General features: G+C 35.3%; 3 protein-coding genes across 3 annotated transcripts in view; 1 reads left to right on the plus strand and 2 right to left on the minus strand.

The window, feature by feature from the left end:
- Positions 1-6,262: 6,262 nt before the first annotated feature.
- Positions 6,263-21,617, minus strand: part of LOC106134231 (uncharacterized) — a 163,465-nt gene continuing 148,110 nt past the window's right edge. Inside the window, exons 2-8 of the mRNA XM_060948987.1 lie at positions 13,440-13,632; positions 11,934-12,046; positions 10,371-10,511; positions 8,414-9,001; positions 7,261-7,373; positions 6,902-7,045; positions 6,263-6,501 (exon numbers count right to left, since the gene is read on the minus strand). Of these exons, the coding sequence (XP_060804970.1) occupies positions 6,354-6,501; positions 6,902-7,045; positions 7,261-7,373; positions 8,414-9,001; positions 10,371-10,511; positions 11,934-12,046; positions 13,440-13,620 (1,428 nt within the window). The 5' untranslated portion in view covers positions 13,621-13,632 and the 3' untranslated portion in view covers positions 6,263-6,353. The remainder of the gene's footprint in view (positions 6,502-6,901; positions 7,046-7,260; positions 7,374-8,413; positions 9,002-10,370; positions 10,512-11,933; positions 12,047-13,439; positions 13,633-21,617) is intronic.
- LOC106134352 (U3 small nucleolar RNA-associated protein 14 homolog A) lies at positions 16,146-19,501 on the plus strand. The gene is made up of 3 exons (XM_013334376.2): positions 16,146-16,909; positions 17,415-17,607; positions 18,055-19,501. The coding sequence occupies exons 1-3, from the start codon at positions 16,257-16,259 to the stop codon at positions 19,483-19,485; spliced, it is 2,277 nt and encodes a 758-aa protein (XP_013189830.2). The 5' UTR covers positions 16,146-16,256; the 3' UTR covers positions 19,486-19,501.
- Positions 19,489-20,748, minus strand: LOC106134353 (U6 snRNA-associated Sm-like protein LSm3). The gene is made up of 3 exons (XM_013334377.2): positions 20,571-20,748; positions 20,125-20,232; positions 19,489-19,717 (listed from the first exon to the last, which is right to left on the minus strand). The coding sequence occupies exons 1-3, from the start codon at positions 20,589-20,591 to the stop codon at positions 19,538-19,540; spliced, it is 309 nt and encodes a 102-aa protein (XP_013189831.1). The 5' UTR covers positions 20,592-20,748; the 3' UTR covers positions 19,489-19,537.

Genomic DNA, 21,617 nt, shown 5'->3' on the forward strand with positions numbered 1-21,617 from the left:
GTCTTTGAATGATTAAAATTGGACGTTTGGTTTTGAAGTTGGGGTTAAAATAATATGAGGCCCTGCAGGAAAAAAAGACCCAATATTCAAAAGTCAGTTTCAGATGCAATTTTAACTAGCTGGCAACGTCGCTTTGTTGTCATCTCATTCAAACCAAATCTCATGATTAACATTTAATAATCTACATTCATTTAAATCTACATCATAAAAGTTCCTAGTAAATAAGAAAATAATTAGAAAGAAGGAAAGAAGGCCAAAAATTTACATATTTTTTTTATAATTATATTCTATCGTATATCTATCTGTTAGGTCAATAAGGCCCACAACAAATACTTACTTATTGTGAAAGAAAAAAATATGAACGATTTGTTTTCTTTTTTTGTTAAAAGTTTGATGTTAATAGAACTAACTGTTTATAAATATCTAATGTACGTTTTGTTTTGGGTTTCATATTTTAGAGTTAACAAGTTGTTTTTTGTTTCTTTGATTTAACAAAGCTCAAAGTGATACAATTTTTTTTCCTTACCATTCTTGAGAAGATAGTTAAGACCCTTAATGACACTATGTTCACTAACCAAAAATGGTATTTATCAGCAAGACTCGGCGTCGAGTTATAGCTCTATTTAGAATAGTCTTATTTAGAATTCATCCGAGCTAAAGCCTGGCCGACATAAATCTGGATTACGATTTTAGAGAGCAAGGCTTTTTTTAAACGCCATAATAATTTTAAGTCTAAAACAATCCATACCATTGGCAGTGCAGAATTTGCCGATATAAAGAGTGCGTGGCGTGCTTCTATAGATAACGCTGGCCTCGACGTTTAAAGGAGTGTATTGAGCCAATAGAGACTATTTCGAATAGGCTTTGTATATGTTTAATGGTATTATATTACCTGATGCATAAAATTGCTGTACTGTTTATAGGAAAAAAATCTTATCTAAAACAAGATTTTTTTTCTTTTACAATATTTATTGGTAGACTAAGAATACAATAATCCTAATAAAAACAGACCAATATCAAATTGTTTCACACACTGCCAGTGGACCATGTACTCAAACATTCTTTACAATTCCTAGGAATTGTAAATTGCACACAATTCCTCGGCATTGTGTAAGTACTTTTTAGTGGTTTTTGTTACTAAATTTAATTTGTAACTTTCTAAACAAAAACGTAATCCGCCTTTTTTAGTAGATAATTAGTCTATCAGGGTTTGAATAAGGATTTTCAGAAGGTTCAATTACTTCCTCTCAAAGCATTTCGTCGACACTTTCTATCAAAATGAGACATTTTTAGGGGGCATCCTGTAGTAACGCCGACGAATTGTGGGACTATCATCTGTATTAATCAAGTCAGCAATAAGTGAAGTACGGCCAAGACCACGTTTTTGATACGAAATGTCGGTAAATTGATAGATTGTATTATAAGCGGTAGCCCCCCTGTCAGCCCTTTGTTCATCTGTCAGTCTAACAAAATAGACTAAATTCATAGAGGTACTGGATTGCAACTCAACACTTGAATCAAGTTTACTCGATTGTTTCAATGGTTCGGAAACGAACTGATACCTTCCAGAGGTCCATACCAAGAATTAACGATTTTTTTTATTCCGGGAACAATTTAGGGTAACCAGAGAAATAGATTTATTCTGAAATACAAAAGGAAGTATGACTAAACCTTTAACGAAGTGATAATGAGTTATTTTCCAGAATAGTCAATTAAGATCCAGAGTCAAAACCCGTAGCATGGCACGCGCGACGTAGTTTTAATGCGCGAAAACGCTGCCATGTTGCCAAGTCATAATAAAAAGCTAAACAGCGATAGCTTTCCACGCAATAAATACAGCGTCGGGCGTGCAATGCTACAAGTTCAACCAATATCTAGTATTATTTACGTTCAATGGGTCAGAAATATGTCCAATAGGGTTCATGTTGTACTTGATGTACTATATGATATGTAATGAAGAATTGAATTGAATATAAACGGTAGGTACCTATTTGTTTGTACTGCCGATTGAAGACAGTTTTTTAAATAAATAAACCCCTCGAAGCACATTTAAATCAAACAGGATAACGAGGTTGACGAAAAATACCTAACGAATGAGCATCTGTTCGACATCTTGGACATTTTTGTAAATTATTAAGAGTAGAACCATTTATAACGTCGATCCAAGCTTCCTTTTCCCTACCTGTTCAGACGCTCATAAGTTTTGTGTTAAAATTTATAATTTTTATAAAAAAATTGAGGTTTTTATAAAAATTATAAATTTTATTTATACTTTTATGTGAAGTGCTGTAAGCCATTTCGGGAGTCCGGTAACCTTATGTGGTTCAGATAATTCTAGACTACGGCTGTCATATTTTTCGAAATTTCTACAGATACTAACCGAGGCAGGAATTACATTAGCTGAAACGAGCTACTTAATTGGTATAGCAGGGATGAATATTAATTAACAAAAATTCAAATTCGGAGGATACGTACTAAAATCTTGCTTCGGGATAAAGCCGAGCAAGAAAAAAAATGTTTTATTTTCTTGCTCGTAATAATAATAATATAAATACCCCATCGCCCTCTGTGGAAGGTTTCCTTCCCAGTGCAGTCAGTCTTCGCGGCTTTTGGCGAAGCCGTTAGTGAGTGGCGACACCACGGACCCTACCTCCTGGGAAACATAGACATGAACTATACACACACATACACACAGTGACACTATCCCCGCCTCTGGCTTGCCTTGGCCGGTCGGCAGAGTGGAGTCGCAAGAGCAGATCCTATGCTTCAGGATGGAAGTGTATTGCACGTAATGGCGTAATAGCAGGGAAACCAGCACGGGGTCATACCTCGTGCTCGTACAACCGGGGCCGCACTTCTCGGCATCCTATAGCTGCTTTTAACGTGTTGCGCCCTGGCCGCCGCCGCATGGTGGCTTATTTAGGGCCCACAGGCTGTTGTATAATCCTAATGAGCAGCGATTTACCAACAGCCTAATCAAAATTACGAGAGATATTTTCGAGGCAGTTGTCCGTATCTCTCTCCATAGCCCAGTAATCCAATCCACTATCATCCCATCCGCATGACCCAGACCAAGTAAATCCTTCCCTGGCAATAGTTTGGCAGCTGTGGAGGGCTGTCCATTGGTGTATCCCAATGGTTCATCAAGGGACAGATCTCCATAGCTGCAGCCATCTCAATTTAGAACAAAAGGTACCAAAGGGCCTCTTCATGTTTTCTTCGGCCCATGAACGCCTGACCAGGTCTCTATAGGCTCGTGTGCATTTTACATGTACCTATATACATAAATATATATGGCACAAATTACACAGATTATGTAGCCTCGAAGTGAGTTTGAGACTTGTGTTACGAGATCAACATCCAAGATCAGGAAAGTTAAACAATAGATAGTTGATTATATTTCAAGCAAATTACCAAATTTGAATAAATATACTTAATAAAATAAACTAGAAAATCTAAGAGACTCCGGCAGTGGTCGCTGCCTTGAACGTGTTACAATAAAAATATTGATAATAGCTGGTGTCGGTAGGGATCCGTCACGAGACTTGTCTGGCGGAATTCTGTCGCGGCAGCCAAAAAACTTAGTCAGTCTCAAAATATATTGGGTCCAAATCGAGATCCAATCCGAATTTGGTTCTTCGTCTGAACTATTTCTGATCCAAATCCGGAACTATGTCTGATCCAAATCCGGGACGATGTCTGCTCTAAATCCGGAACTATGTAGGTATGATCCAAATCCAGAACTTTATTCCCTGGAAAACGCCAAACATTGTTTCACTATAGTAGTCCTTATAGTACTTATCCTTACATAGGTATATATACATATATATATATTTGTCGATGGTCTGGGAAAGAGGGTACAATTAAAAAAAAGTTGGAGACAAAACCAAACCCATCTTATACAATGTGGGTAAAAACTAAAAAAAAAAATACTAATAAAAGTAGTAAATAATAAAAGTTAACCTCCATCTTATATTGGAGATGGTTAACGCAATGAAGGGCATTTGTCCAGAATGAACGGCTTAACGACACTAATATCCAAATTAAATATTAATTACTATACTAATAAATTTTTACTAAAAATTTTAAATAAAATGTTAATATTCACAAACATACCTAAATTAAAAAAAAAAGTTTTTATAGCAGTATACAATTTCGAAGCTGTAATGAAAAAGGAAAAAGGTTAATTTAATAGAACTTATAGAACGAATTTCGTGACTTTCAAAATTTAGTGAAGGTCATCAAAAATATAAAATTTTAAACCGCCGGAAATAAACGACCCTGCCCATATTCTCAAGTCACGAATTTTAACACAAAAATAACACACGGTAGCACTGCGTATGTAAATCAGCATCTAGGTAGATCTTGAAATACTTAACAAATCTGTTGGATCCACATTATAAGTCTATGTTCAATACGGAGTGGACAGTGGCATGTCCAGTAACATATGTACTTACATACACTTTTTTTATGAATTTCCGGGATGGTAATCCGAAAAGGACTTTAAATAAACATGTGAAAACAATAGGTATCAAAAATCAACAAAACCCGAAATTTAGAGTAAAAATTGACGACATCTATGAATATTTGTCTACCCCCGTTAGAAATCAAATTTATGCAATTCATCGTGTTATTTAATTTTATTTCTCATGAATTAACGGTAATTAATGAGAAATTAAATAAAATTACATTAATTTTATGTAAAATAACTAATTTATATTTATAATAAAGTTGAAAATAATTACCAAAACGGGCGATCTATTAAACCCTAAAAATATACGGATAAATAGGAACGTACATATGTAAGCAATAAAAAGAAGCCGAATAAGACACTTACCCAAAATCGACATATTATAGCACACATTAATATAATTGAATTATGGTTATGCTCCAAGTTTAAAAAAAAAACTAAGTTCGGTGAGTCCAAGGATTTATACCGACGGAAGGTAGAGGTAAAAGTAAAATGCGTTTGCATACCGAAGACAAACCCACGACGACAAACCGAATACTGAACGAGTGAACGAATCCGTATAAAAAAATATGTTAATTATTAATTAATTTAAATATTTATATAAGTACCCTAACGATTAATATAAAATCAAACTATTACTTGTTTAAACAATTAACTGACTAAATTCAATCGATGGAATTATGAAAAAACATTTGGTAAGGCTGTATACGTAAACATCAATGCTAAGAAACAAAGAAAATAAGACTAGTCATTTACCAACGAAAATCACCTTAAAGGCTGTATGGCTCAATGATATTCAAATAGTTATAGGTTGCTAGCTGCTAGCCCATCACCTACAAGAAGAATCTCAAGTTAATGATACTTTCCCTTGTTCGCATCTTACGACATCCATAGGAAAGATATGGAGTGGACCTATTCTAAAGTGCCAGAAATCACATGGCCAATAGTAACTAAGTAACTTAAGTCACTAAGTGACAAAATAAATGAAATTTATTATTGGCATCAAATATAAGTAATTAGATAGATCTTAACAGCTGTTTGAGACTGTATTTAGGTACCTTGTCATAAAATGTAATTTCTGAATAAAGGCGCAGAAGACAGACATGGCGAAGCTTACATACATTACCTACATAACTTTTGAACGCAAAAAAAGGAAAAAAAGACCAGCAATTTAGAGCTAAGACTTAACAGACCTCGTGTCTAGCCTTATTATTATCAGGCACCAGTGTAACGTTTTAGATAAAACGCATAACACACATTACCTGCAATGTGTGTTATGAGTCATTCAAAGGGTCCTCGGGTAAGAGGGAGGCAAGGGATACCGTGGCGGCACAACGTAACATCAAGTAAATCAATGTATTAATAGCTCACATTGCAAACACTGTTTCTCATGCGTAATAAGTAGATCATTATAGTGGACGGTGGGCACAGAAGATAGCCACCTCGCCTTGATTGGTGTCCTATGCCAGATCCAGCCCCCTGTGGCACGCCACGCGCGACGTCTTTTTTATGATGTGGAACGGGATAGCGATAGTTTAGATATTTTCTGAGCTGTATGTACTAGTTAAAAAGGTCAAATTAGAAACTAAAAAGTTCGCGAGGAATGTAGCGAACTTGCTGAGGGAACTGTGATACAAAAAAGTTAGTTTTGTGTTGATTTATTTATTTAAGTATAATACTTGTGCAAAACACAGTTTACAATAATAGGCGGACTTATTACCATTTTCTATCTTAACTAATTCTTATTCAAATCGCAGCAGCAAAAGATTTGGAGAAAGAGTCGGACGGCGGTGCGATATCGTCGAGGGCGGAGCGCGTCAGCTTGAACTGCTGCTTGATGTGGTACAACTTCGCCTATTTAATAATAATGTCATTGAATTATTTAACTCGTAGCCACAGAACCGTCGGAGGAGGAGGTGGACGGCGGCGCGGAATCGTCGAGTTTGTTCAGGGCGGAACGCGTTAGCCTGAACTGCTGCCTGTTGCGGTACAATTTCGCCTCGTCCGTGCACTTTATGGTTATGCTGTTCCTGAAATTAAAAACTTCAGTTAGCTCTACTAATGAATGAACTACTATAACAAAGAGAAGACATTTGTATTTTTTGTACGGTTGTAACGAATAAACTCGAAAACTACTGAGGCAATTTCAGAAATTCTTTTCGAATTCCTTTCTAGTCCATAACACAACCAGGCCAGGACATCCTTAATTTGATCAAGATACGTTCGTCTAGGCCTTCCCACACCGACCTTGCCCTCCACGCTCTCTTTGTATAATTGTTTAGTCAACCTGCTTTCATTCATCCTCTCACATGACCAAACCATCTTAACATAGATACCCTTTTCTATTCCTTTTACTACTTACATCTTCTTTCACATCACAACATTTAAAATAATATTTTTGTTTTGTATTTGTTAGATGTAAGTACGTACCTAACAAGTCTTTTCTCGACTCCACATCGCTGCGATACTGTGGTCACGATGTCTTCAACTATTTGGGGATTCAGGCACTTCTTTGGTGGTTTGTTCATGAAAGCTGGAGACGGTCTGCCAGTAAGCGAATGAGTTGCTAAAGTTCTGTAATAAATTATAAAAAAAATAAAAGTCATCATTGCAAGGCATGCTTAATATCAACGTTAAGTCCACCTACTTATTGTATACATATTATCTAAAGTGGTCTTCTTCTAATATTTAAGAGCTAACTCTTGTCGGTGTTTTAGGTGCAATAAAGTTTAGACGAATATAATTTGGGTTTGGGAACCCAACAGTTTGGGATTACTTGAGTTTGTTACCTTCGTGGAAAAATTGCCTGCAGTAGCTGTCTAGTCGCTGTGGTGTAGGAATTCCAGTCGATTTCGTTCAAGAGCCTAGCTGGAACAACAGCGATTCCATTTCCAATCGGTACCTGGAAAATTTCCATTAGATTCTAGATGTCTTTACTTTTAACGTTATTATCTATAAAAATATATCTTAACAAATTACACTATAAAGTAATAAATTGGTGTTTCACAGCAATATTAATCGTAAATCATTATGTTGTTTATCATGCTACAAGACACGATTTTTTGTAAATATACCTACATACAGACATTACTGAAACAATATAGACACAAAAGTGCCTACATACATTTTTATTTAGCCGAATAATAATTTGCCAACGTCTTTGATAGCTAACATCACAGTTACATATATATATAACAGACCAAAATCTCTTAAAATAAACAAACCTTTGTGACATCTACTTTTTGACATCAAATCTAACCTATCCTAGCTTATATTGCCACAATTTGAAGCTCAGGCAAACTCCGCTTGCTTCACTCCGTGTCACAAGAACCCTCATCTAAGTAGTTAGATTTGTAAAGCCTTTAATTATTTTTCGAGAGGGGCTACCGCAATAAAACTCGTAGAAGTTAAAGCTCCGCTCTGCTTTTTATGGTCAAAAGTAACCTAACTACCGTCACAAAAAGATTTTTTTACTACACCCCCTGCTTCGCTTGGTGAATTATTAAATATATTTTTTTAAACCAAAGATATGTGACATGTTATATTTGACAAATGAAAACTGTCCCAAACGTTTTATGTGTTATTAATCAGTTTAATAATAATTCTACCCTAAAATGTCGTTAAACAATAATTTGCTATCATTAGTTGTCATAGTAAAACATCGGCGTTTAGGTTGGCAAGTGACAATCAGCGAAACAATTTTTGGCGAATAGCCAGGATATCGTTGTAACCAATGCAAATAACTCAATGGTCTCGAAGAGCGATACACTGATTTTTAATTGTATCCCAAGAGTAGTAGGTGCGAGCGCAAATACAACAAAAGAACTGAGCATCGTGACGAATAAACATTAAGCGTCGTACCATGCCAAAATACAATGGTAAAGCTAAAGCACTTAATATAAAATCTATACATATTATCAAAATAATATTTTGGTTACCCACCATATCAGAACCAATATTTCCTTGGTCAACACTATTCGTAGTCTGTGCTGACATTCTGCGCACACGCACTTCATTTGGTACAGGATTGTCTTCTTCATTTGTTAAATTCATATCCTGTTCATCTTCAGTGACAGTTAGATCACTGATCATTTCATCCATATCAATCTGAACCGGCGGCTCGAGCTCGGCTATAATCTCATCAAGCGTCATATTATCAACAGTTTCGGCTATTACGTTAACATCCGTGGTATCATATTTCGGTGGCAGAATTATACGATCAATCATACTACACCCGGGTGCTTTATAGAGTTGTAAGGAAGCAGTTAGTGATTGAAAATAGCAGTATAATTGTCGAAGTTTTTTCTCAAAAAGAATTGCATCTGAGTTTTCAGTCTGAGTAGATTGATCGAAGGTAACTTTCGGCGTCTCTGACCTAAAACTTGGTAATGGGGTACTGGCCATCATTGGTCTTTCTTTTTCCTCATGCGAGATGAAAATGCTGCTGTAACGTCTCCTTGCATCTTTACGACGAACGAGAGACGGCTTAAGTGTATGCGTATTGTAAAAGGATTTCATACTGCGAGTCGGCTAAAACAAAGAAACATACTTTAATATTCATTTATGTCAAAAATAACCAAATAAAGAGTTTATTTGGTTATTTTTGAAAAATCATCTGAAAAATATGTGTATATACGAGACAAATTACACAGATTTGGTTAGCACAAATGTAATTTGGAGACTTGTGTTATGGGATACTACTTACTTACTTACTACCCAACGATACTTTTGTTACATTCAATAGGTAAAGTTGCAATCCAAGACTCAGATCCATCAGAAGTTCGTTTGTCATCATACTCTGGCCGAAATTCGAACCCTTATTTTTCAACTATATTGTCCTTATTTTTTAATGATAATGGTAGGTAGGTATATGTGTCTTGGGATATTTGAATGAAATTTTGCGTATATATGTATAACTAAGAATCTGGAAAAGGACACAAGGTACTTTACATTGCGGTAAAAATTTAAGTTCCATGGGATTTACGAGAAGCCTGTATTCTTTTGTAGATGGCGCTAAATTCGAGAACTGAATAACAAACACTAAGTATTTACTATAGAAACGATGACCGATCCTGTAATAGTTTGAAACTTACAACAATTTCAAATTACACAGATTGAGTTAGCTTCGAAGTAAGTTCGAGATAGGTACTACATTTTATAATAAATAATTATATAGATATAAAGAATCCAAGACCCAGGCCAATCAGGCCTTGAAAATCCCCAAGTTATATGTATCGGGGAAGCGAGATGAGAAGAGGGAATTCCAAATCACAGCGGTTCGCCTGATAAAAGATTCGGCGAATCGCAAAGGGTGGGAATATCGACAATGTACAGGTGGATTTTATGAACTAAATTAGCTAATTTTATGAACTTAATGAGTCATTTCATTCATTTATTTACTAATAATGTTTTGTTATAAAATAAGTATAGTTAGTTGAGTATCCCATAACCCATGTCTCGAACTTATGTACTTATTTATTTATTTATTTACTTACCTACTTACATTGGAGTAAGTCGTCGTCGGGTCTTCCCATACTCCCTAAAGTGGGAGTAGATTGATCAGGGCTTTTGGCCCTCTTCAATGGTATCAGCGGTGCCTACGACTGTAGGCAGGTCGATGGGGCGGCCGTGGCGGTCTGGGTCATTGGAGTTAGCTCAATCTGTCCCGTATACCTACATTTATACTAGAGGCCGCCAGCGACTTCGTCCGAGTGGAATCCATCTCGCGGAACCTCCGGGATAAAAAGTAGCCTATTTGTTACTCTGGGTCTTCAGCTACCTACCTTATTTCTAATTTCATCGTTATCGGTTCAGAAGTATTTGCGTGAAAGAGTAACAATCATCCATACTCACAAACTTTCGCATTTATAATATTAGTACGATAAAAAAAATTGCTTACCATACTATCTTCATCGCTGCTAGAGGTGTCATCGGAGTCGGCTGCCATCAGAACCCTCGGTGGTTTTGAAGGACCACCGCGGGCGTTCACCATACTGTGGGTACTGCTCATGCTCATTGAGCTCAGACCTCCACCTAGGAACTAATTTTTTGTTTACTTATTATTAGCTTCTTAAGAAATGTGCCTATTCCCTAAGTTGTAAAAGACAACTAAGGGAATAGGCACATTCAGAAATAATCTTGGGATTCTTCTTGTTTCCATCTTCTCAATTCCATCATTAAACCATACTGCTTAACATAATTTTTCTGTATTTTCAAGATTGTAATTCCTGTCTACCCCACAAGAAATTTCTAAATATTTTTTTTAATATTTAGTAAATATTATAGGCATATATGTACTCATATACATTTAACAAAACTTCATGCCATAGGTAAGAATAAATTATTCAAAAGTGAGATGCATATTATTATTAACTAAAGATCGCGCGCGTCAACTGATAAATCCCGTTATCTTCCCTTCCCGTGAAAATTCCGGAAAATTTCTTAGTCCGCATAAGAAACTTACACGCCAAATTTAAAATCACTGGAACCAGCGATTTGGGCTGTGCGTTGATATGCCAATAGTTAGGTTCTAAGTACCTACCGGGCAGTGTCTTCTATATCTATATTTTTATATAATGTAAGTACCTACCTACTTACAGACAAATTATTTTTTGTAAGTAGTTTATTCTAAATGAAGATTTATCAGACCTCTACGCGATATTCGTACGAATATTGTTCCTGGCTTAAGTCCCGGTTGCATCTCTCTGGAGAGGCGCCCAAAGTATGCCTTTGACCATGGATCCTGGATTGGGTGAGTCAGGTTGTTACACAAAGCGACTCCCGTCTGACTTCCGCAACCTTTGCAGGTAAACCTAACCCGTATTGGAACCATGATTACACATCCAGTTGCCTGAAGGTGCAGGTATCCTCACGATGTTTTCCCTCACCGTAACAGAATCGGTTAGTTATTATACTTTGAAAAGAGACATTGGTATCCTAGTATGGCCTAGGTGAGATTTGAACCTGTGCCCTTCTGCGCATTACGCATTTTAACCGGGCAAGTTACCGGTTCACCCACCGACGCTCTCAATTTGCAAGAATAGTGATTTTCCTATTTACAGTGTATTGGCGACTCATACGCTTACTGAGAAATATCGCTGGATTTTCTCAATCCTACTACTTATTTTATAAAGGCGAAAGTTTGTATGGATGTATGGATGTTTGTTACTCTTTCACGCAAAAACTACTGAACCGATTACCATGAAATTTGGTATGTAGGTAGCTGAAGACCCAGAATAACACATAGGCTACTTTTTATCCCAGAGTTCCCGCGGGATTGATAGGGTTTCCATGCGGACGAAGTCGCGGGCGGCCTCTAGTAAGCCATATTCTACTAATACCTACTAATATTACCTTTGCTTTACTTTGCAATTAACGATGTTATTTAAAATTCTTACGGAAACTGACACTTTTAAATCACTTAACTATATCAACAGTAATATGTTATCAATTTAGTACTAACCTGATCTGATTGCATTCCCTTAATCGTCTGCATGCACATCTGGAGTACATTCTTTACCTGGCTATCTTTTCTTTCCAATAACTTTTTGTGAGCTTTCACGTGGTGTTTATTTTCTGAAATAATATCATAATAATATAATATCGGTTAGTATCTAAAATATGAATATTTACCATGCTGTTCCCAGCACTAGAATAGAACAACTTAATCTTTTCCCATAAGTATAGGTATGTCGTGCCTATAGGACGAAAAAGAAATATGTATCCAGTGAAAGTCTGGTAGCAAACAAAAATTTAGGTACTTATGTGTCAATTGCTCATCTTCCCGTGCTTGTAAAAGTCAATCAACAAAAAGGTTTTTGACTCTTCTCATATGCGACGGGCTAGCAACCTGCCACTCTCTTAATAATATGAATTTTAAGCTTTCCATTTCAATTTGGATTTTTTTATCATTTGGTTACTGATAGGTAGCTCTGACTTCCACGTTTCCAAGCGATGAAGACGTGACATATTTATGTATGACATACCTGCTAGCAGGATATGCAAAATTCTCATTCAAAGCAGTTTTAGTTTCATTTCAAAAGAAATAGGTACCTAATGGATTTCGAAGATAATTTCGAAATCGGAAAGCAAAATCTAGGTCTAAATAATCACGTCTATATTCCTTGCGGTGTAGACAGAGCCAACAGTCATCAAAAGACTGAAAGGCCACGTTCAGGTGCTTCGCCTAATGATAGAATTGAGATACCTACAAAAATGACAGGTTGCAAGTCCATCGCCTAAAAGAGGAATCCCAACTAGATAATCAATCTGCTTATGCCTATCCCTTAGTTGTCTTTTTTCTATTGGTGCCGGGAACCTCACGGCACCTTAGTTATTTTAAACTTTATGCGTAGAAAATAAAGAGTGAATACTTAGTATTGGGTGATGCGACTTTTTGTTACAATTTTACGGAATTATTGCAAGGGTGAGCAGGTAAAGAAAGCAATGAGTAAGTAGGTATGATTCACCGGAAGTCTGGGATACTTGAGGTGGCTTGTAAAATATAGTATAGTCTCTTTGTAGTTTATAGGTATGTATATGTAAGTACCGATTTCAACATAAGGACGTACATATTATCACGTCTATATCCCTTGCGGGGTAGACAAAACAGTTTTGATAGACAGAAAGAAAGTCCACGTTAAGGCTAAATGCACGCAAGCGAAGGCGCGGGTGAAAAATATTATTCAGTTGAAATTGAAACCGATATCAATGGTATAGAACCAAATAATAAAAAGTACCCACAGTACGCTTCTGATTATGAAGGTACCTACGTACCACCTATTACGATTAAACCGAAATAAATCCAATCACTATCTGAATCTATTTCATACGTACATTGGCATCCTCAGCTGCATTGCTTTATTGCCTGGGTAGTGGATACTAAGAACATCAAGGTAATTAGACTAGGTTGCTAGCTCTGACTCTAAGCGGCTATCTTCTAAAAAAAAATAAGAAGCAAAAATCTTACCCGATAAGGTAATAATCCGGCCATGTCTTGCAGTGCCCTCGTGTCTTAATCCAATCAGTAACACTCTTCCAGGGTTCAGCTCACTCTCACTATACATCAAGGGATCCACTTGAACAACCCCATACGATGAGAACATATCACTTTCATCCACCCACTCCACAAGAACCCAAATATGCGACATTTTGGACTTTTACTGAAATAATCAAATAAATTGCACCGAAAATTTAAACTATTCTCGTCATAGTGCAAACCGTTACTGCAAGCGTCGCTCGGTAACAGGTAAGTAACATTGAATGAAACCCCGAGTACGAGGGATCGGCAAAAAAAATTGGGTAGATAATATGAACCTTTTCCTATTCGCCAATGTATTGCCATTTTGAGTAGAAGAAATAATTCTTTGTCTTATGTATGAACGACAAAAATATAAATGTTATCTGTAAGTACGTCCTGGTTGTAAGTAAGTAGATTCTTGTGAATATACTTACTTTATATAGAATTATTAAACTCTTACTTAATGGAGGTAGGTATCAAAGAGTTAATGCCATAAACTCCAATCTTAGCCGATTTTTTATCATCTTAACAATTCCGTGATTTCGTACACGGTCAATGTTAAATGTAGGTTTGTTGTTGATTTGAAAGAAACCAGTTTCATATAAGCTGATCTATATCTATCTTATCTACCTCAGTGCAGGACATGACCAGTCCGATTACTTTCCTGTGGATGTTGTAAAAGGCGTTAATTGAGGCAGTGCTTTGCTCACACTAATTCAAATAAAGAATAATACTCAAGACGGCAAAGGGTAAAAAAAAACTTAACACTCCTTTTTTAGCGCATATGAGCCATGAGCACACACATACAAACTAAGAACCACCATTTTAAGGCGGTTAAAATTACAATTTATTATTACCTAGCGGATACGCTAGGTTTTCCCGTAAAAGTGACGTTGCTCTAGAGTATCCATGTCGCAGTCGGATTGTATAAATCGCCGTATTACGTTACAGCTAGCCGTTTCCGGAAACTCGGCCGTTTTGTATTGCGGCGCGTCAACGTTAGGCGGTAGAATACGGCTGAGTAATCTCCGCCAGAACCTTTTTGGAGCTAAACTAAAAGCTGTAGTGATATATTTGTTAAATATATCAGAGGATAAATTTCACGTGCAATAAAAGGATTAATATTCATCTCAGTTTGGAATAGTGAAAAAGCCATGTACTAAAGAACGAATTTTGTAGGTTATAATGCATATTAAAACGTGTAAAGTGGCCATGCATTCTGGTGTTCGGCGAAATCTTACACAATATCATTGGTGCAAAAAATGTAGCCTCATGAATGTTGCTGGTAAAGATTATTTCATTTTAAAGAACAGTAATCCTGAAGATCTCATACTGCGCGTAATACCCATGGAGCAATATTTTGATACTTTGATGGAAATCCATACTATGGACGAGATAAAATGCTAAGTATATAGGTAAATATATGCTATGCAAATAAATAAATTTAAATATTATAAATAGACTTTATATTTATAAAAATACAAATAACAGCCCTGTCATTAGAAATGGCTGCCGTTATACGGCAATTTAAACAATACACGCTGACCCAGCAAACATTGTTTTGCCATATAAATAATATTAAATAAATGACGATTGATCAGTTATCGACCGGTAATGAAAAATTATTAAATTACTAAAATGGCTATCAAAAACTAGGGGTTGGTTGATTAAAGAGTGAAAATTTAGGGTTGAATGTATTTCTTAATGCGATATAATAACAAAGAAATTTAAAAAATCCTAAATATAAAAAAATTATGTTATGAAATGTTCGGTGGACAACCCTTAACACTAAGGGGTATGAAAATGAAAAATAGATGTTGGCCGATTCTCAGACCTACTCAATATGCTCACAAAATTTCATGAGAATTGGTCAAGCCATTTCGTATGAGTACGGAAACGATCATTGTGACACGAGAATTTTATATATATTATTACAATCCGACTGCGACATCTACGAAAACAATGATATATATATAAATGTTATTTATTACATACAAAATAATATTAAAAATATAAATAGGTAGAAATGTAATAGGAGTTGGCGGCTAAAGGACTTTTATTAGGACTCGAGAGTCTTAACTAGACATAGCACACTGCGTAAGCGCCATGTAAGCACAAAACAAGTGCAAGTTTGTCATGCAATGCAAATGTTTCAATAATAAAATGTTCAAAAATGACAATGTTATGCCTTTAAGAACATTTAAAGTAGAAGTGTAGTGTCCATTATGTAACTTGGATAAAATTCTGCTCCATGGACGCTACACAGATTTAAAAAATTGTTACTAAGAAGTGTAAAATTTTCGCGTCTACACTATTTACATATATACAAACATATCTAAGGTGTTTCTTATCCGTTAAGTATATATAAGTCAGTTGTTTACAATGCTTTATTTACATTTTATTGAAAAATCATCCCAGAAGTTTTATTATAAACGTCATATTGTTGTTATTGAGCTGATCCTAATAAAATAACATATTCCTTTATGATTTCCAGAAAATTTGTATGAACTCAATTGAGGCGCGCTATCCATTCAAAATGTAGATATAATCAGCGGCAAAAGCAGAACGTAGTGTGCTGTTTTTGCCGCTGATTATATCTACACAAGCTGGCTGACATACATCACTGTCAATGTGTGCAGTGCACTGTAGACTGTAGGCAGCCCGTGAAGTACGGTGTGGTGTTTTTAGGTTATAAGTTTTAATAATCTTACATTTCTTTAAACCATCTATAAACATTTTAGAAAGCGTTGATTAATAATAATTACAATGGAAGATTTAGAAGATACTGATTTTGTTGCGTCTGGGCATGATCGCCTTGTAAACGCCATATCCAAATTAGATAAAACTCAACACATAACTGAACCGACGCGAAACGAATCAACAAATCTTAATTCAGAGTTTAATTTAATCAAAAGGAGTAATAAACTCGATCTAAATAAAGTAGTAAATGTTTTGAAGGACACCAGTCATCATGGGCAGATAAGTAAAAAACTCAAGAAAACACAAGATACGTCAACTGTTTTGCCCAAACCTTTAGAGAAACCTCAAGCTGAACGCATCAAAAGGTCTACAGGATATGAAGAGGCTAAGGAAAAGGTCGGTAGATGGGACCCAGTAGTAGCACATAGTAGAACTGTGGACTATGTGGTTTTTCCATTGAAAAATGTGTCAACAAAACCAGAACCAGCTGAAGAGTTTATATCCAAGTTTACACTGAAATCTCCTTTGGAGAAAGAGCTGGATGCTATAGATCCACCAGTAGAGAAGGTAATTGAAGATGAAGAAGACCAGGTTTACCCTATGTCCTATCTCGAAATGGTAGAGCATAGACAGCATCTTGCCAAAATACGTGCACAGCAATCATATAAAGCAGCTAAAGCCAAGAGGCAAAGTAAAATAAAGAGTAAAAAGTATCACAGGTCTGTATTATTTTACCTTACCTGCATATTTGCAATCTTGACCACTAAGCTAAGTGCTTAAAATAAAACATGACAGTGTAAAAATTTTACTTAAAATTCCTAGCTTTGCATTGTAAAATTCCACTTAGGCACTGTTTATAGCAGATCTTGTGACTTCAAACTGCTCAAATACTATCAGCAGTGCTGTTCATGAATGTTGAATGAATTATGCATACTTACCATCAAATAACATGTAAACTATAGAAATTCCTTTTCTATAATCATTACTTGGTTAGTCAGTCTTTTTAAGTGTTTTGAGTTTGAATATCAGGACAGGAAAAAATATTTTTGTTTGAATTTTTATTTCCAACACACCTATTTGAGGTGTCACTTATTGATATGAAATATTACTTATATAAAGGTTGTTGCCACTTCTAAAGTACAATATTAATGAACAAACTAAATTTATGAGCATGATACAATGTCTAGTATTTTTATCAAATTCAAATCTCTGATGTTCTTCCAGGATATTGAAGAAGGAAAAACTAAAGCAGCAACTAAAAGAGTTTGAAGAGTTGCAGAAAGAGAATCCAGAAGAGGCTTTGAAAAAGTTAGATGCACTGGAGAAGGCTCGAGCTTTGGAAAGGCACACTCTTCGTCACAAGAACACTGGTAAATGGGCAAAGAACAAAATGATCAGAGCAAAATATGATAAGGATGTAAGTTCATTTTGTACTATTTATTCTGTAAATACATCACATCTCTTTCTCTGGGGTAGACAGAGACTACATTTTTTCAAATAACTGCATATTTCTTCATCAATCTTTTTAAGCTTCGTATTTCATCAGTTTAGATTATTCTTGACCTAAAACTTTAATTGAACCCAACTGAATAAAAGAGTTTCTTCAAAACAACCCACATTATCTAGAAAATATAAGTTCAGCTAGAGTAACTAAAAAGGACAAATGCTCCTGGCTCCTGCCCTTGACTGACAATAAAACTTCTAACAAAACCACCCAGTTTGTACAAAAAGATTGAATGAAACTAAGAAAAAAAGACGAAATAAAATTCTTTCATAGCCTAGGATCTAATACTGCGACTCACTATTCTCCTTTATTATCAAGTTAATAATATAACCAACATGCAAAATGCTACATTTTTTCTAGGTGAGACAACAGATTGCTGAACAATTGGCAGTGAGCAGAAGTTTGACCAAAAAGGTACAAGATACTGAAAGTACTGATGATGAGGTTGAGGAAAATGAAAACATTCCTGACATAACTCTTGCACAAGATCCCATGAATCCATGGATGCTCAAGAGATCTGACAAAGCGAATATTGATGCTGAATTTAATTTTGGTTACAAAAAATATGTCAAAGACAGAATGTTCAAGAGAAAAGAAGATAGTGAAACAGACTCTAATGATGAACAGTATGATGATACAAATACATCAACAGATAAGCTGAAGGATTTAAAACAAAGCATTCAAAAAATAAGTCAGATAAACAATGTTGTTCAAAATAATAATGACACAAAGGGGGACAAAAAAGTACCTAAAAAGAAGTTCAGCAAGACATCCATCACAAAAGCGCCAACTGCAACTTCAAATTGGGTTGTAGAAATTCTTGATAATAATAATGAGGAAAGTATTATACAAGAAGTATTTAATGCGTTTGATTCACTTGAAAGTAAGGCTTCTATTGAAGTAGAAAATAAATTAAACAAGCTAAGAAAGAGTATTGATCGAATTGATAAAATAAACAAAAAAATACAAAAAGAAAGTAAAAAAGGAACCAAAAAGTCAAATAATATTAATGAAGAAGAAACAGATAATATTGAATATCTGAAACTTAAGAATCAGAAACCAAAAGCGGTTATAGATGAAGAGTTATTAGAGACTCCTAGTAATGTGGATAATGTAGAAATAGAACCACAGCCACAAGTGACTCTTGACAAACCAAGACATGAAGCTACAGACTCGAACATTGACCCCAGTAGATTTATTGAGGTAAAGCCAAAATTTTTAAACAGTGCAGTCCCTAATGGTGATAAAAACTTGGATCAACTTGATGATGATGATGAGCAAGTTGTACCAAAAGTAAACATAGAGGAAGTATTTGAAGAAGATGATGTAGTCGACAGCTTTAGACAGGAAAAAGAAGATGAAGTGAAGAAAGATCAGTTAGAAGATATTGACTTGTCTTTACCGGGTTGGGGTACTTGGGGAGGTAAAGGAGTTAAAGCAACAAAGCGAAAAAGGAACAGGTTTATTCTTAAAGCACCACCAAAAATGCCTAGAAGAGATGACAATAAAGGTGATATAATTATAAAGGAATTTAGGAATCCTCAACTTGCTTCTCATAAAGTCACTCAGGTACCTTTTCCATTCAAAAGTGTAAAAGACTATGAAGCATCTATAAGGCTTCCAATTGGAAATACATTCATACCTGAAAAGGCTCACAAAGAGTTGATTCGACCTGCTGTTATTACAAAGGCAGGTACAACCATTGAACCCATGGATGAAGAAGAGCTATTGCAACCTAAAAATAGGAGATTTAGGAATATGGATGTAATCAAATTGTTAGCTAAAAAATAAACATTGTTCAATTTTAGTATATCTTTTTATTTGCTTAATTTTAACTTATTTACTAAACTCCAACACGGACTGGGGGTGACACAAGTATCACACCATCTCCTCTTACAAAAAGCATTGGTATGTTTCGTTTTGTAGTTCTATAAACTTCTTCATAAGTTTCCTCATCAATTTCAACTGTTGTAATAGTTTCTTCAGCATCACCAAGAACCATATTCAAATGTTGATCATAGGCCTGTAAGAACAAATTGACAATGGACATATGAATGAGTCAGAAACTAGTGTCTATAGAGTTAGTTCCTGAGTTAGGAATTGGGAGGGCCAGTAAAAATGGGCATGTTTGGATTTTAAAAAAAAGTATGCTACCATAGTTGCCTACAACACAACTAAAGGCATATTGATTGTCGAATAACTATACCATCTTCAAAAGTATTCACAAATAATTTTAACTTCTAACAAAGCACTAAGTATTTTTGTGTTTCGTAATAAGGACATGATAAAACTATAAGGATTCTTAGTAGAGTTTGGATGAATATACTTACATGTAGGATGAGAAATGGCTAAAGGCAAACATGTGTGGTCTGGAAATAGAGAGTGGAGGCTTTTGCCTTAAAAATAAATAAAATAAAATAAAGAACTTACATGTAGCTTTCCTCTTAATTCTCTTTCATTTCGCATTTTCACATATATTCTCTCATCCAAACTTAATCTGATTAAATCTAGAGGCTCCTTCACAGTCATAACAGATATCTAAAAAGTTGTAACAAAAAAAAAATTAACATTTACCATTTTGAGAACATAAATATCATATTAGTGCAAATGTGCAATGTATTAATTTGTTAATGGCATGGTTTCGTATTCTGATTCTGAGTACCTGAGGCCCACCTCAGACTCGCTTGGTGGCATTGTTTAGAAGTCGGGCTATTTCGCCAGCTTTTCTACAACTGACTGAATAAAGCAATGCTGTTGTGACATATAATATTACGAGACATTTATTTAATGCTTGAACTATGTAAGAACGTATAACAATAAATATTGTTTACTATATTACATCGCCACCGGTAGACAATAAATAAAAAACGTCTTACATTTTCTCCATCTTCTGCCATTGTCCAGTACTATACTTTATGTCAATATATTTTATCTCAAATTATCGCCAAAAAAGGAAATGCTAAGAACATAAGAAAATTAACTCTGACAAAAACACACAAAATCGGAGAGGTTAATTAATCTGTTTTCTGTTGAAAATATTAATAAGTTTGGCGGCTAGTGATGGGCGGGCGTAATCGATAGTAAGTTCAATCGAATTTTAGATGCGAATGATAAATCCTACTACTATTATAAAGGCGAAAGTTTGTATGGATGTTTGTTACTCTTTCACGCAAAAACTACTGAACCGATTACCATGAAATTTGGTATGTAGGTAGCTGAAGACCCAGAATAACACATAGGCTACTTTTTATCCCAGAGTTCCCGCGGGATTGATAGGGTTTCCATGCGGACGAAGTCGCGGGCGGCCTCTAGTTATATCTAAATAGTGGTCAGAAAATACCATCGTGTCAATGGTTTTTGAAGAAACAACTATTTTTACGGCGTTGATCACTTTTTAGGACGGGTAAAAATATTAAACTCGGGTAACCTGCACCCTTACATACAAACGCTGAATGGGAAAAATTGTCATATCTTCTCCCTCTATCTTTTTATATATTTATTTACCTCAAAGATGAAGAAGTTAAGACATATTATTAACTCTCAATATGTCATTCGGTGTCAGCATATAAAAATATATATATTTTTTATTGTCTGTTTTATATATTATTCAAGTTTTCACTTCTGCTGGACTGGCACTAAAAGAGTGCAACTAATTTTTTATGCTTAATGCGATATTGTCTCAAAGAAATTATACTTATTGTCTACAGTTAATATTACTAGAAATAAAAAGGAAAAATTAAGAACGGAAAAATTGCAACATGAAAATACAAAGTATTTATGCTCTAAGGTGACAAGAGTTTAAATCTTTCGACCACTGATTTCAAAACATTACATTGAAGATGTGGTGACATCAATAATGTCACACACCAATTGTCAATCATCGCACCGAAATTAACGCGCTCAGCCAATAGCAGCGAAGAATC

Source organism: Amyelois transitella, chromosome 17, assembly GCF_032362555.1.
Source record: "Amyelois transitella isolate CPQ chromosome 17, ilAmyTran1.1, whole genome shotgun sequence".
NCBI lineage: Eukaryota > Metazoa > Arthropoda > Insecta > Lepidoptera > Pyralidae > Amyelois > Amyelois transitella.